Source organism: Battus philenor, unplaced genomic scaffold (assembly GCF_028537555.1).
Source record: "Battus philenor isolate CCGP_79_NKW_IND1 unplaced genomic scaffold, ilBatPhil1.0.hap1 SCAF_20, whole genome shotgun sequence".
In the NCBI taxonomy this organism is placed as follows: Eukaryota; Metazoa; Arthropoda; class Insecta; order Lepidoptera; family Papilionidae; genus Battus; species Battus philenor.
In genome coordinates this window covers 8139638-8154940 of record NW_027181683.1, presented here as the reverse complement: position 1 = coordinate 8154940, position 15303 = coordinate 8139638, and the positions used below count along the sequence as shown (strand labels likewise).

Below are 15303 nucleotides of genomic sequence, written 5' to 3'. Positions count from 1 at the left end.
GGGTGAAGATATTTTCCCCACGAGAACTTCTCTGCGAGATCGAATTAGAAATGAGGACATCGAAGGAAGAACTCCCCGCCGTAACTCGAAGAATTGCTTGTCTGAAGTGGCAGTGTAGGGACACATCGCTTGCGCATCCGATGGTTGGTGGGATCAAAGAGTTTTCGAGTGGTGTCCACAAGCTGGTAGACGAGATGTAGTATTTAATGGAATCAAGCGTTACCGCGCGGAAGTCCATCCTAAGTAAGAAAAGGACCAGAGTGATGCGACTCTGTGTTTGGCACTATTCGGTGTAACATAACACCTGAAGATGCCCCGTGGAGGGGTGAAACACGTGTTGAGTGATTTGGTGGTGGCGGTTGTGTGTTTCGCATTGTTTGCCGCATGCGCATTTGTCGGCGGGCTGGCGGGCGGTGCATTTCATTGCCCGACTACCACTGCATGTGCGGAAGTGGCTAAATATTGGTCCTTTTCTTACTGACGAGATGTAGGTAGACTCCCGCTAGGCGGAACGACGACATAGTCAAGTTTTCGTGATGGCGCTGGATGCGGGCAGCGCATAGCTGTGGCGATCTTTGGGGGAAGCCTAAGTCTTACAGCAGGTGTCTATCAACAGACATGATGATAATGATGTCGAAAACAATGAAAGATATTACCATGGTTAAAAATTAAATCAAATTTTTGCTTGTTTTCAGTGTATTGAGGGACATTGGTTCGGCCGTCCAGTAGTAATCGGGGGATTCGGAGTTGGGTTTGGTGGTTTTGGAGGAGGCTTCTACAGGCCACCTCCTCCAATTTTCTACAGACCACCGCCACCATTCTTCTACAGGCCGTATTACTATTGACAACATCAAAAATAAATTTTATGGAAAATGAAAGATTTGCAGTATTACAAAATTTTAAAGCAACATTCTAATTGTAAGATATATTAATATTTTAATTAAATTATATTTTGTACAAAGGTTTTATTTTTTAATTCTTAGTTATAATATATAAAAAGAAAAAAAAACAGAGATGCTTAACTACAAGTATCAGTCGCTCAACGAGCCATGGAGAGTGCTATGCTCCGGGTTCTAATATGAGATCAAAAATCAGGAGATCACTAAACGAATAAAAGTAACCAATATAATACAGGGGATCGATAAATTGAAGTGACAGTGGATATATGATGAACTCTGGTTTTTCGTTTCTTTTTTTATGAACTTCCATCGGATTGGAAGCATTCTAGAATCTCGTAGAAAATACCGCAGTGTCTGAAGACGAAGGTCTGACCAATGTGTGTTGCCAATGATGACATACGGATGCGAGACGTGATCCTTCACAATGGGCCTTATTGGAAGGTGCCAGGTCACCCAAAGAGCAATAGAGATGTATGTAGTGTAGTGTCGTGTGTAGTATGCTCGAAGTTTCACTGCTAGATCGAATCAGAAATTAATACATTTATTCACAAGGTGGACAGATGATCTTTTTAAGTTTGTTGGAAGACGCTAGATGCAAGCCGTATACAATCAATTTATTGGAAATTTATGAGGATGCCAATTTTTGACAGTGATGATGATTTAAATATATTTATGAAATGAAAAGGGTTAAATAAATAACAAACCTTTGCTGATATAATTTATATATTTTAACACATAATAACATGCTTATTACACAGTTAGTACGAACAACGACATATAATATTAACAACAAATCTATAACTGCATAGTAATAGGTAGTATGACGCAAAAATGTTCAAACGCTTAGGCCTCCGTGACGCATACATAAAATCAATAACAGTGACGAATAGAGGATATTTTATATCTTTAACGACGGTTAACCACTGGCAGAAAAATATGTATCAGATTTTTAAATACACGTTCAGAAAATATTTCGATACAATCACAGACTTAAGGCTAATTACATATTCAACGAGGATTACAGAAAAGGTGATATGTAAGTTAAACGTGAGATCGATACATTCAAATAGAACGTTCATATCAACTTGCTTTTCGCCTAGGCACCTAGCATAGTGCGACTAGTAGGAAAACCCCTAAAATATATTTAATGAAAAACAGCAGAAAAATATACATCACTGTATTAGATATAAGCTTACTTCTAAGATGATATGTTTGTTTATATTTATTATTATAACATTAACATCAAATTATCTATGTTATAAATGCCCCAGCCAGTAAGATATGTATTTGTTTCAATTTAAAGACTTAATCTAACATTTAATCTAAATTTAAAGAATTAAACACACGAAGATGTACTAACAGTTACAATTAGAATATATTTTAGGAATATTTTTAAGTAACGTTCATAAGTATTAGTAAAACATTTATAATATCGTTATTTTCTAAAATCTACACACATAGTAATATAATTTGAATGTTACCTAAGTCATGATTACACACATGTTCAATATTAATTAATAAAATATTGAAGCGGTAATATTTTAATTAAAATAACGAGCTGTGATCGGTTGACCGTTTCCGAACGCTGTAGTTTCATTTTTTGGATCTTAATTTGAAAATTACTTTAATTGGTTCGGACAACAATAGCGTACTGAAATGTACGAAGCTCCAATTAAAGTATTTTTCATTTTAATCCATGACCTATATGGATAAAATATTACAAAGCCAATTTCTTTACCTACACTTCTTTGTGCTTTCCTATTCAATTCGTAATATTTTCTCCAATAAGTCACTGTTTCCCTTAATTAATAAAAATATTTAATTAAAGTATTTGGGAAATATTTTTCCGGGAAGATAAAAAACAAGAAATCTGAAGAAATTAAACTTGTATGTATTATTTTTATTAGTTAAGGGAATTAGCCCATTCTTACTTGGAGTAATATGACAGATACTGTAAAAAAAAAATGAAAATAAAAAGGTTTCGCAATTAAAATTTTAGTAAGAGACATTTTACTCCAAGTAACATATGTAAACCTCTTAATGGAGGCGATAGGCGCCAATACGCTTCTCGCCGGCCGTATGTTGAACGAACTCGCGGACCTGATCGGTGGCCACAGGTCCAATGCACACCAAAGATTCCTTGAAGTAACCGCAGCTCTGTATGAATGAAAAATTTTAGAAACGCTTTTTTATGTTATTTTTTATTTCTGAAACTGTTAACTTTTCGATAAGGTGTACAGTACATTAATTGAGAGCAAATAAGCTATACGTTCACAATATTAAAGATTTTACTCCTATAACAAATCACCCGTGTGGTTTTATCAGCTGTAGGATGTCCACAGCTGCAAGTGAGCCCCCGCCATAGATTTTCAGGACAAAAAGCTATTACTCCTATAACTAACTATAAATAAATAGGAGCTAAAACTGATTGTTTATAAAAGGTTAATATGTCCGACAGTACATAATTCCGGAGTACCAAATCAAACATGAAGTATTATAACTAATGTTAAATGACTTTAAAAAAATTGATTCAGTTTATAAAAAACATTATTAAATGTTACAATTACATAATGAAGAATGAATATTATAAATAAATAAAGAATATTCAAGTTTATTTTTAAAACGGATTTCATATCTTTGTTTATATTTGATGTTACATTTGTATTTATGTCACGTAAGGATTAATTGTAATGTAATAAGTTTCTATTCTTTTGAAAAAGAAAATGAAGAGATTTACCTTTCGGGGCTTCTGGCGGTGGCGACGTTGCATGATGCAGCAGAGACCACGGGTGATGTCACATTCGCTGGATACGTTGCAGTCCTCGTTGTATTGCTTGTGGCCGACGGTGGGCGGGCGGCAAACGCGCATCTCGCCTAAATCATATTAGTACAGGATGATAGAAGATGGTTTAAAAGGTTTAAGGGATAAATATGTCACAAATGTGTAAAAAAAAGCTTTTAAGTTTGTATACCTATTTTCAATCTGTCTGTATAAAGTAATAACTATAAAATATTGATTAATGAATAATTCTTGGATCAATTGGCAGTAAAGAAGCTTTGCAATTATTATTGGCGTGTATATTTTTCTTTTTTTTTTAACGGTGTTAATATAATTAAAAAATTAAATATTTGTTGGTTCAAATTTTAATTAAACTAATCTTTATATCTGCAACACTAAAAAATATATTATTGAAGTATTTGTTAGGCAAAATTTATGTAAGTGTTAAGAGTGTATGGGATTATAAAATTATCGCCATGAAATTAAAAGGTATGGGTTTAGATGAAAAAAGTAATTAAAAATTAAATTTTGAATTATTATATTTCACTTGTTTATATGTTGTTTGTAAATGCGGTTTACCTGGAACAACTTCCTCGCAGACTAAGCCGGCATCACATTGATTCTCGCGGTTGCAAATTTCGCCTAGTTTCCTTCCAGCGAATGCAGGCAAGCAACGGCCTCCTTCTTCTGTTAAAGCAAAACTTTTTTAAATTACAAACATCCGAAGACGCGCAAAAATTTATGAATTTCAGTTAACTTGTTTTACAAGTTAAATATTTGCGGCGATCTTTGCATCCGGCCTTGCAGTGGGCATCCACCGGCTGACAAGATGTTGATGATAAAAAATAAAATATCATAAATTATATCTTGACTTGCCACCTCATCAGCAAAATAAATATAAATCTCTAAATTTTTCTTTGACAGTGCTGACACGGGCAATATGTGTGCCGAGTGGAATGGGGACGAGGGGGAATAAATTTCTAACGAGTAATTTTCCAACGAAAACGAATGTAGAGCACTTCGACGAAAAAGCAACCGGCAAAATATAGTGTATATTCAGTTGACAGTTAGATAAAGAACACTTAAAAACAAATTTAGAAGCATATTAACAGTACGATACAGTAAAAATTAATTAGATTTTTTATACAAAAAGCCGTTAGTTACAAATTTAGAATTAATTCAATAACAATTTATTTTATTATTTTAAATTATAATGTCGTAATAAAGTGATGTCACTTTTTAGTTCTTTTCAAAACTAAAACGTTCTAGACATAAAATTATGATTAAAGCATATGTTAAAATCCTGAGAAATTTAAGCTTAAATAAAACCATCAGAAATGCTTTTTTACTTTTAAATACATTAAAAGAAAACATGAACATGAACTATTTTGTTTTCAGTATCTTTTTTTTTTTGACTTGTTTCATTTTAAAATTGAAATTTTTAAACTTAAATTACTTATACATAATTATGGATGCATATTATGGATTATACATAATAATGAAGATAAAGTAAAATAAAAAATAAACTATAGACAAGGTTCGTCGTCTCTTTTCAAAACTGCTGCGTAAATTCCTAGCTGGAAAAAAGATGGTCATCGAAATAAAAAGAAGCAAAAGAGACCTACACTAGTGTTATCGTATTTATCATATATTTGCATTCGTTAACTGTATACACTATGTGTGGTTAAACATTGATTAGTTTATTCAATGTCATTGCATAGTGTAAGTTCAAATACTTTGTTGATAATGTACACTTAAATAGATGGGTAATGTAATGGATAAACAGCTGTGGAATGTATAAATATAACTTCCCGTCGGTCACTCGCTGAATAGATAAAAAATTTACTATAAAATATTTTTGTTGAATAAAAACAGAATTGATTAAAACTAAAGTAATTGTTTTCGCCCAACCTGTGGGGTCTCCTTACACGCCTTATTTCGTGTCATTTTACTAATTAATGAAAATCCACATGCTTTTACATTGAAAACCTAATGAATATATATTTTTAATATTACTGTAATATTCAAATGAAAACGATTTATATTACTGGCCACTACGGTAATCAATACTTTTCAGTGTTGATTTATTATTAGTCGTACGAATGCAAATTCGAACACCGATATGAATTTGGAAGATGACAGTGAGAAAATCGGACCGCGGGTATTTTCCATTTTATTTGGGTCAATCTCGATAGAAAATACTCTCTGTAATATTTAACACACACATATATAACACCTGGCTTTGGTTTTTTTGGTAATAAAGAAGAAAGAAATACGCGCACAAGAGGTTCTTCAATGCTATTTAAAAAAACGCGTATATTATAAAGAACCGTTTTGCAGAGACAAAACAAAAGAGTGATGTTCTTCGTTTTGTCTCACCATATTGGAATACTATGCGTTTAATATTAAGTCCTCTTACATCAGTCTTTCGATGGAGCGTTCGCCGAAACGGCCTAAAGGTTTTTTTTTTTATAAAGGTCACCGTTATAAACCTCTCGTTCACCCATTTTAGGATTGACAGATATGTTAAATTTTCAGGCAATAATTTTATTAGTTATCGTTTTATTTACAGTTTTCCTTTCATCCTTTCTTCACATTATCTTTCGTGCTATTTCTTACCATTCATCCATAATAAAATCTTACTCTGTGCCTGGGGGATTTCTTGATCCTTTGGTTACTTTCATATACGGACCCCTCATACCCTCATTTCTAAAGAAGAGGACTCTCCTCCCCATGTCTCGTTGAGAGACTGTGAGCTTGCGAATCAACTCGGCCGAAATGAAAGCCCCCGTTTCACTGATGTATCATAAATGAAACATTACTCAGTGTGGATAAACTGTTCGGATATGAACGATGATTTTAAATAATAAATAAGACATACCAAGAGCAAAGTACATAAGTTTACTCAAATATTTTACTGGCAGCAGCTAGCTAGCTACCTTTCGAATTGGAATACTCTCGCATGCACACTACTGCTGAACGGTGGAAGCAGGCGCTTGGGTTTTTTCCAATGAGATATTATATTAGAAAATCAAAAGGTTAGTTTAATTGCAGGAACGTAAATTTTTATGAACAGACTTATTTTTTAAACCAAAAATATTTTTTAATTAATCTAACTGTTCGTCAAACAACTTCTTAACTTTGAATATACTCGGGTAGTTGGTTATAATTGTAATTACTTTAAAGTAGTGAATGTATAGCTAATTTGCTGTGCAGTACACCCTATCCAAAAGTCTGAATGTATTGAATAGAAAATATATTGTATAACGTAATGATTATACAGTGAGAAAAAGCTTTATAAGAATGTGGATATGTAATAAAATTAATTATTATTTACTATTTATTCCTGCAATCTTATTGCACTGACAGAAAAAATTGGTCTGTTGCATTTCTGTATAAAAAATAAATTAACGTATTTCAGAATGAAAAGTTTAAAAATGAAGATTGGAAATAAAAGCTTTAAAGTTTTCTGCTTTTTGTGGCTTCACTTATACATTTTAGCTGCTTTCATAGCATTTTGTCTAACGGTATTTTATTGTGAGGTAGTGCCATTGAAATTATTTTTATAATTATTTTACAAAAAAGAGCTATTTTGGTTATTTATATTAACTTAGTATTTTAAGTAAATAGGTATTGGAGCGATTACTTCTTAATATTTATTTAATGACATATTATTTATGCACCAAAGTGTAAAATGATATACAAATATAAATAAAAAAAAAAAACTCTAAACCCCTAAGTTTTGCCTTTAAAAAGTTAACAAATCCTTCATGGAATCCTTTTGTTTTTTAATCTAAAATTAAGAGTTTTGTTGACTACTTTAAATGGTTAATATAACGTTGTACACTTCAAACATTCTTAGATTTCATGTAAAAAGATTAAATGTTTAGGTTCTGGCTGGCTCTTTTCAACAGATCACCATTTCAAGCCAGTGGTAACTTACTATTTAATAATCAAAATAAAATATAATTATTGAATATAAAATGAAATATATGCATAAAATGCATGTAAATGCTTACTTAAATAAAGAAATTTAGAATTTGAATTAGCTGACAAATGAGCTATACATTTAGCGCTTCAAAAGTCTTATATTTAAGATTGGCTAAGAGATATTAAATAACTTTCAATTTAACATAATTTTGTGGCAAATTGATTACGTAACAAGCACTGCGACTTGGAGGTTGATTTTCATTAACAGGAAATTAGGCGTAAGGTAACATAACACCGTTCTAATTGGTTACATCCATGTTGTTAATTAGCTTGGGGAGTTGAGGGAGTTTAGTAGTCAGATTTTGTATTTACTTTTGACGCTACCCATATTTTTACTGTTCTGGATAAAATTACAAGCGGCACACTTCTTTAAAAGATTTATATTTGAAGATTGAAACAAAGGATTTGAAACAATAGTAAGGATGTATCTTAAAAAAGGCTGAAAAATCTCGCACGGCCACCATGAACCGGTAAACGCGGTGCGGAGGTCACTGGATGTGGGCAGCGCACAACCAATTATTGTGGCGATTTTGGGGGAGACCTATGCCTTGCATTGTCCATCGCCTGACAAGATGATAATAATTACAAAAAAAAAATTCTGTGGCCTGTAAACCATCCAAATGAAGCACGAACTTACATAGCGTTGCCTTTCAAGAGATGGGATTCTTTATTTAAAACTATTTCAGAAACAAATAGAAAATGAAAATATGAATAACCAGATAATGTGGTTCGAAAAGTAATTATAATATTAACTATAAAATGATTTAAGTTAAGCAAATTATATAAAATTTGGTACTAAAGAATAAAAATAATAAATAAGTTTTATTTAAGTTGAATTGAAAAACTTTAAGTAATTATTTTACAATAGGTCTTTTGAAACATTTCAAAGACATAAAAAGTCGAAGTGGGGAAAATTGCGTATTATGATTATTATTAGCTTTTTGTATGAATACACAAGATCTGCTTCGGAAAAATATTGGAAAACACTTTTTAAAGTTAAAACGTATGCACCAAAAAGATCGTGTTTTAAGAAGACAAGAAGACTCAAAGTTGTCGAAAATTTTAAGCAGGGAGACTTTTAGCCAGAGATGCCATATTTTCTGAGGTTAAGGCGAGTTTGAGTAATTGCACCGGTTTTAGCAGAAGGAATTGTATGTAAATATAAGTCACAAGTAAAAGTAATCAGTATCTATCTACGTAAAGTTTATTTTACCAAAGTTAGAACAAAAAAAGACATAATTTTACTACAATAATAGAAGAAGAAATAAAAACAACAAGATTCGACTTGTACCGACTATTTGAAATAAGAATTTGTTATAAAAAACATCTGACTATCTCGGAAGGGCATTGAGTGGCCATTACTATTTGCCTTGTAGAATTATATTAATAATTATATTTTAATTTCAAGTTTTGAAGAAAGACCTAAAACGTTATCTAGTCATTATTAGAGATGACAACAATTATTTTAGGCAGGTTATAGTTAATATATTATTTTCGCTTCTTTATGTGTTGCCAAAGTAGTCAAGCAAATTTTTTTTTTGTTTGTTTTTATACTGTAATTTGACAAAATGTTTTTATTCTTCTTGAATAACTACGAAAAAGATTAATTAAGACTAGTAATGTGTTTATTCTTCACATTCTTCCTTTCATTCTTCTTTCCACAGTATCAAAGAGCATGTTTTTCAGAACATGTCGAGTCTGACAAAAGCAACCACTCCTGCCGAGGTTCGATAGTTTTGGGTTCTGTCGTATCAGAAAGATAAACGTCTATCAGTGAGAGACCAAGCCGAGATGCCTATTCTTGAGCTCGTGCGTTCATCTAAGAAACCTATGAGTTCAGTAGAATCCTAATTCGATAATGTATTAATTATTGTAACTTAATTAATAGATAAGAGGTTTATAGCTAAATGCTTCTTGCGCTTTACTATCTGTAAATCGTGGAAACTGTTGATATCAAATAAAGACTTTTCGTAATGAGAAAAACACGAACCTTAATATTTCGTAAGCAATAATATAAATAAATATGATTAAGCCTCGTATAAGTTATTTGAAACTAATTCGTAAAAATTTCGAGCGAGTCAACTTCGAGAACCAGAAGTTACGCTAACCCGGCGTGAAACCGGGTTATACTACCGTGAGTGAGTTTTCAAGCCGCTCTTGAAAGTGTAGTGCATAAATTTTATGCCACTTTATTTCAAGAGAGAAAATGGCAAGCCTGTGTGAACGTGTGCTGTAGGTAATTTTGCATAAATTTATGAGACATACTCTTCGAGTAATGTACGGAAAATTGCTTTGCGTCGCTCCGAGCTTCAGCGTGATATTCAAAATATGTTATATCTGCTCTGAATAACACATTTCGTATTCTCACATACATGAAATTCTCGTTCAAAATTACCTACATACCAAAATTACACGAACAATAGTGAACTAGGGATTTCTATAGTTTAATTAACAAAAGTTTTCAATCATAAATTCCTCTTATTTAATTATATAAGTAAAGGTAGTTTTTTTTTTTGGTAATTTTTAAGCTGCCGAAGCCGGATTGCCTTTCTGCCAAATCCTGCGTGATTCAGTTTTAATTCAAAAAATACTTACCAGTATCCAAGCAAAGAAGTCCACGGCAGCAGTCTCCGTTGGTGTTGCAAGGCGAACTATAGCAATGAGCTGTATCTTCTATACCATTCTCAATGCGGTTGCCCTCCAAGGCATCGGCGTAGATATCATCGGGCTCCATCTGCAAATGACCTTTAATAGGCAAAACCGAACGAGATCCCTAACAGGCAACTTATCAAACCTAACAACCACAAAAGATATTAACGACTATAAATTTATTGAATTATAAAAAGAAAAGAAGTAAAAAAATGAAAAAGCAGAAATGTTATTAAAATAAAAAAACCACATAATGAATTACGAGTAGTATAATAATTATTTTAAATTTAAACTTTATTTCTTATTCATGTCGTTAACAAAAAAAAAGTTATTAAAAATGTGGATAATAGTTTAAAAGGAAACAGGCTGTATAAGTGAGCCTGACGTAAAGGTCAAATAGTTTACAGTTCACCTGCAATTAAGTGACCTTTCGTGGTTGACCTTTGGCATCCATTCATGGTTTAAAAATAAATGAAGCTACCTGCTAGGGAATATCGGAGGGGTGCTCTTCCGATAAATAAAATAGAAAATTCATTAAAATACTTTATTTTTTATAAGTAAACGACCTATAAAATTCAAAGAAAATATAAAAAAAAATTGCAATTAGGCGATCTGTTAAAATTGGCGGGTAAAATCATGATAAGTTTTTGTAATGAATGTATAAATATTTATATCAGACAATTTAGACAAGACCCAAAGCAAGTAAAGGCTTCTACAACGCATTCCACTTTATATTCTGAAGATAACTATTTATTCAAACTGACGAGATACAAAGTCTAGTTAAAGAAAAACTTCCCACTTTGATCGATTTCCGCCTACAATACTTAGGAAAAAAGTATCGACTTGACATATACCGTGATAGTTCATTGGCAACGAAAAAAAAAATTTTAAATTCAATTTTGGTATTTTATATGAATAATAATTCTAGTAATGTTTTTAGCAACTTTGACTTTGATTTTAATTATAGCTTTGATTTAGTTTTTTTTCTTTTTGATTTAGGTCTGGTATAAATGTAGGCGATTTTTGTAAACATAATTAAATTTTACGATTAACAACAGTCTAATATGAATGTAGTACATTTTTAATAAATTAAAATATCAGTTAATGAGGAGATGGTACTCCATGCTATGTTCGGCTATACCCGGGATTTCTCAACGAAATCGAGTTTGGAATGAGAAATGCAGAGAAACTAAAATAAATGGCACTGCTATGGTTGATTAAATTGATTATTAAGTTGAATTGCGAGTGGACAAGCCACATAACTATCAGGTCAGATGGCGGGAAGACCCTCAAGGTTCTGGAGTGAAGACCGCAGACTGGCAAACACAGCGTAAACTGTCCACCTACCAAGTGGATAAACTAAGTAATCTTCAGACAAATGTTAATGTCGTCAGAACGATGAAACGCTGGATGCAGACCGCTTCCAACCGGAACTACAGGAAATCCACGAGGAAGGCCTGTGTCTAATTCAAGTTTTACGGCTGAAATGATGATGATAATGATGGACATATAATCATTGTTAATAGAATGTTGACACGTTAGAAAAAATATTGATGGCATGCCTTATAAGTAAATAAACAAATAATACCTGAGAGTACGGGTATTGACGATACGGGGATCGACCATACCCAATGTTCGCCAGCATGTCGGAGCTGAAGCGGTTGAACAGCCCGCCCCAAGCGTTAGCGGTTGCCAGACAGCCGACAACCATGAGAGCGATAAGGGCCATGTTGGAACTGGAACAAATTACAATCGATAAGATCTCTTACCTACTTAATGATTTTCAGTGCAGATAGTCTTTCCGGTTTTAACCTAATAATTCAGGACTCACGGACCCAGAATGCACCTGGCGCAAATAACCTCTCTTATTTTTTAATCGTGTTTTAGAAAAAATGAAGATTAATATTCATTTTATGTTAAACACGAATAAGAATGGGACTACTACTTGATGGTAATAGCCTTACAATGTACATGTATAAATACTAAAAAATTTGAAATACAAAATATTGAAAAAATGCCGCGATAGCTGCCTACTTTAAATCATGGGGTAAGTAATGTTATTAACCTTAGCATCTTTTTTACGGGAAAGTCATATTACTATTATACCACTGTTTGACGGTCGATGTTCTTATAAAAGAGCCTTTTTAATGATGTCAACGTTTTTAAAGATATTTATTTAAATAGGAATAAAGATATTAATAATTGTATTATGGATAAAAATCGGTAATACAATAAAGAGAAACGAGAAAAATATTTTTTTGTTCAGTAACAAAAGCAAATCGTGTTTTTGTAAATGTAAATCTTGATACACATCAAAGGAAAGAGTTCGTTACTAAAAAAACATTTTTTCGGATATTCGATTACGGCAAATTGCTTTTGGGGAAACATCTGTTTGTGACAATCGCTTACCTTTGAAGTGATATTAAAAATGTTGTATTTATTTATCATTTTTATCTATTTATTATCAAACAAGTAGTTACAAAAAAGAATGGAACAATGTCTGTATCCTTTCTATCTCTATCAAAATTATTTTTTTAAACAGTCGGGTGTTTGTTGATTCTGTCCCTATATCTATATATTAGTATTCTTTTCTGAAACTATTATATTTTTTCTGTTCTATGTTTCGTCAACTCAAAAATTTTAGTCAGGATTATTTTCATACCCTAGTGGCAGTAAATTTCAAAAAGTGACTTATATTAGAATTAATCTAATTGAAAATTTAGTTAATTATTTTTAAATGAAGATGACAATTTTTTTGAATTGTGTAACGTTCATATAATTAGACATGTTAGTCAACGACAGGCTTAATATAAAAGGGTGTTAAAATTTATCTCCGAAATATAAAAATGACATTTAAAAACATTAAAAGAGCGGCAGATAATATTGCAACAATATTTATGACTGAAAATATTCTTGTAATTAAAATTGTAACGCTTTACCAAAAAATAGTTCACAATACAATTTCGATATACATTTCGCAGAGAGATTGATTCATAATAATAAGTCCAAAGGAACGTATCTTTTTACTTGGTGGCCGAAAAAGCTACGTGGAACAGACAACCACGGCTAAACTAGATAGTGCAAATTAGCTCTTTTAGTATCTAAGTGCTACATATTTATAATCTCAAAGTAATTAAGCCTAATTAGTAAACATTTGCTTTGTCTTTACTCTCTTTACATGTAATTAAGGTGTTCTCAAGTTCGTTTACTTCACAGACAAATTAATTACATTCGGTACGAATCTTAATGTGAAACGTGTTTCATTAATAAGCTTCCCGAATTAAATTTAATTTTCACAAATTTACACACGGGATTACTTGCGCGTCTGTCATTTTAATTTTATCAACAGCATTTTTAAACTTTTTAAATAGGTTTTTGGTTCGGTTTTACGTATAATAATTATGCTTTTTTCATAATAAATATGTAACAGTTTTTATTAATAATTATTAAAAAAACGCGTAGTGAAAATCTTCTTAAAAGTAAAAACGAATTCTAGCCAATTTACTTATTTTTGAGTTTTTTTTTTAAATTGTCTCTTTTTAATCGTTCATAGAAAATTAAACCGCAAACTAAGATTTTTAATCCGAAAGTTGACTAAGTATAAGGTATAAATGTCAAACATGAGAGAATTTGATCATAATTGGCAATTTTTTTTTTTCTAAAAAAATAACACAAAGTTAGTAGTTAATGTCTTGCGTTTTGCAAATATTTATACCGATAAAAATTGTTTTATAAAGGAATAGTCTTTTGCTTTTCATTAATTTAGTGAAAAGAAATAAGAAAGGCGTTCCTTAAGACTCGATTACAATTAACAACACTTTCTGCCCAGTATACCATACAATTTTAGAATAAAAAGTCATGGTCATCATACTAGTCTCATCGTGTTAATTGTAAAAAAAATTAAATTATACAACCTAATTTTACTAATTTTGCAAATGCGAGATCATAAATATGGACGCAATACTCACACAAACTTTTATGAAAAAATTGTATGGTAATGTTTAATTTTTACCAACTTAACCGAAAACGTAAGGCATTTTTAAAAGCAAATAATAAACTCAAATCTCTGTTAAAACTTCTTTTTATTTGAACAATAAAAATAATATTTTTCATTTTCTTGACATACATTACAAAATAATATGTGATACTATGTTAGAACTTATTTTAAGCGATGGTTAAAACAATCATAAATGTTGTTCAGTAATAACACAATAAATATAATTGGAAAAAAAAAACTTTGAATATGACCAAAAAAGTGTTACTCGCGAAGAGAGTAAGTATAAGTTATGAAACTTTTTTTGTAACTTTAATATGAATTTTTGGATGTTTACATTAAAACAATAGAAATAATTTGAGGTAGAAAAATGTGTTAAAGAGTAGGCATAGTAAAAAAGGTGAAATAAAAAGGTAAAAGCGTTATAGTGTTAAACAAAAATGCGACATTAGTTTGTGGTTCGGGGGATGATCTACTTACCGATTCATGGTCCGTCCTGGTGCACGTCTGCTGCTAGACTGGTGGATCTATAACTCGAGCCTCATTGCGCATGGGTCCAGTGGGATAGGGCGTGTTCAGAGGAGAGGGTGAAAGAGGGCGCGACGTAAAGGTGTAAGGTGAAGATAGCTTATATAAGCCTGGCTAAGCATGTTTGTTGATATCTGATCAAGTAATTTTCATCGGAGAAGGATACCCATTCAAAAAATACATTCTTATGTTGTCTTTATAACGCACACAGTAAAATTTAATTGTTTTTATTATTTATGTCAAAAAATTTAAGATTTATTTTGGAATTTTAATTATTTTAAAGTATATAACATTTTGTAATATTGTATTTATTTGAAATATTTATTAATATGTATTGTTAAAAAAATAATGCTTTGCAGAATCATTTCAAATTTGGTTAGATGAGTTTAGTCGATACAAGCCGCTTCCTACAGGTCCTATTGGAAATCTATAGGAGATGCCTATCTCAAGCAGCAGATGTTCTA

The 15303-nt window shown here is 31.6% G+C and overlaps 1 protein-coding gene across 1 annotated transcript; it reads right to left on the bottom strand.

Annotated features, from left to right (window-relative positions):
- Window positions 1-2873: 2873 nt before the first annotated feature.
- On the bottom strand, window positions 2874-14805 carry spab (space blanket). Its single transcript, XM_068765951.1, has 6 exons — window positions 14792-14805; window positions 11906-12053; window positions 10264-10402; window positions 4258-4365; window positions 3637-3773; window positions 2874-3056 (listed from the first exon to the last, which is right to left on the bottom strand). Exons 1-6 carry the CDS (start codon window positions 14797-14799, stop codon window positions 2937-2939), a joined length of 660 nt encoding a protein of 219 aa, XP_068622052.1. The 5' UTR covers window positions 14800-14805; the 3' UTR covers window positions 2874-2936.
- Between the last annotated feature and the right edge of the window lie 498 nt (window positions 14806-15303).

What these genes read in the sequence shown, in the direction of transcription:
- spab (XM_068765951.1), bottom strand. An exon ending in CTGCGAGGAAGTTGTTCCAG is followed by an intron (nt 3,774 to 4,257) that starts GTAAACCGCATT and finishes AATATGATTTAG; the next exon opens with GCGAGATGCGCGTTTGCCGC. An exon ending in ACCGCCAGAAGCCCCGAAAG is followed by an intron (nt 3,057 to 3,636) that starts GTAAATCTCTTC and finishes TCATTCATACAG; the next exon opens with AGCTGCGGTTACTTCAAGGA.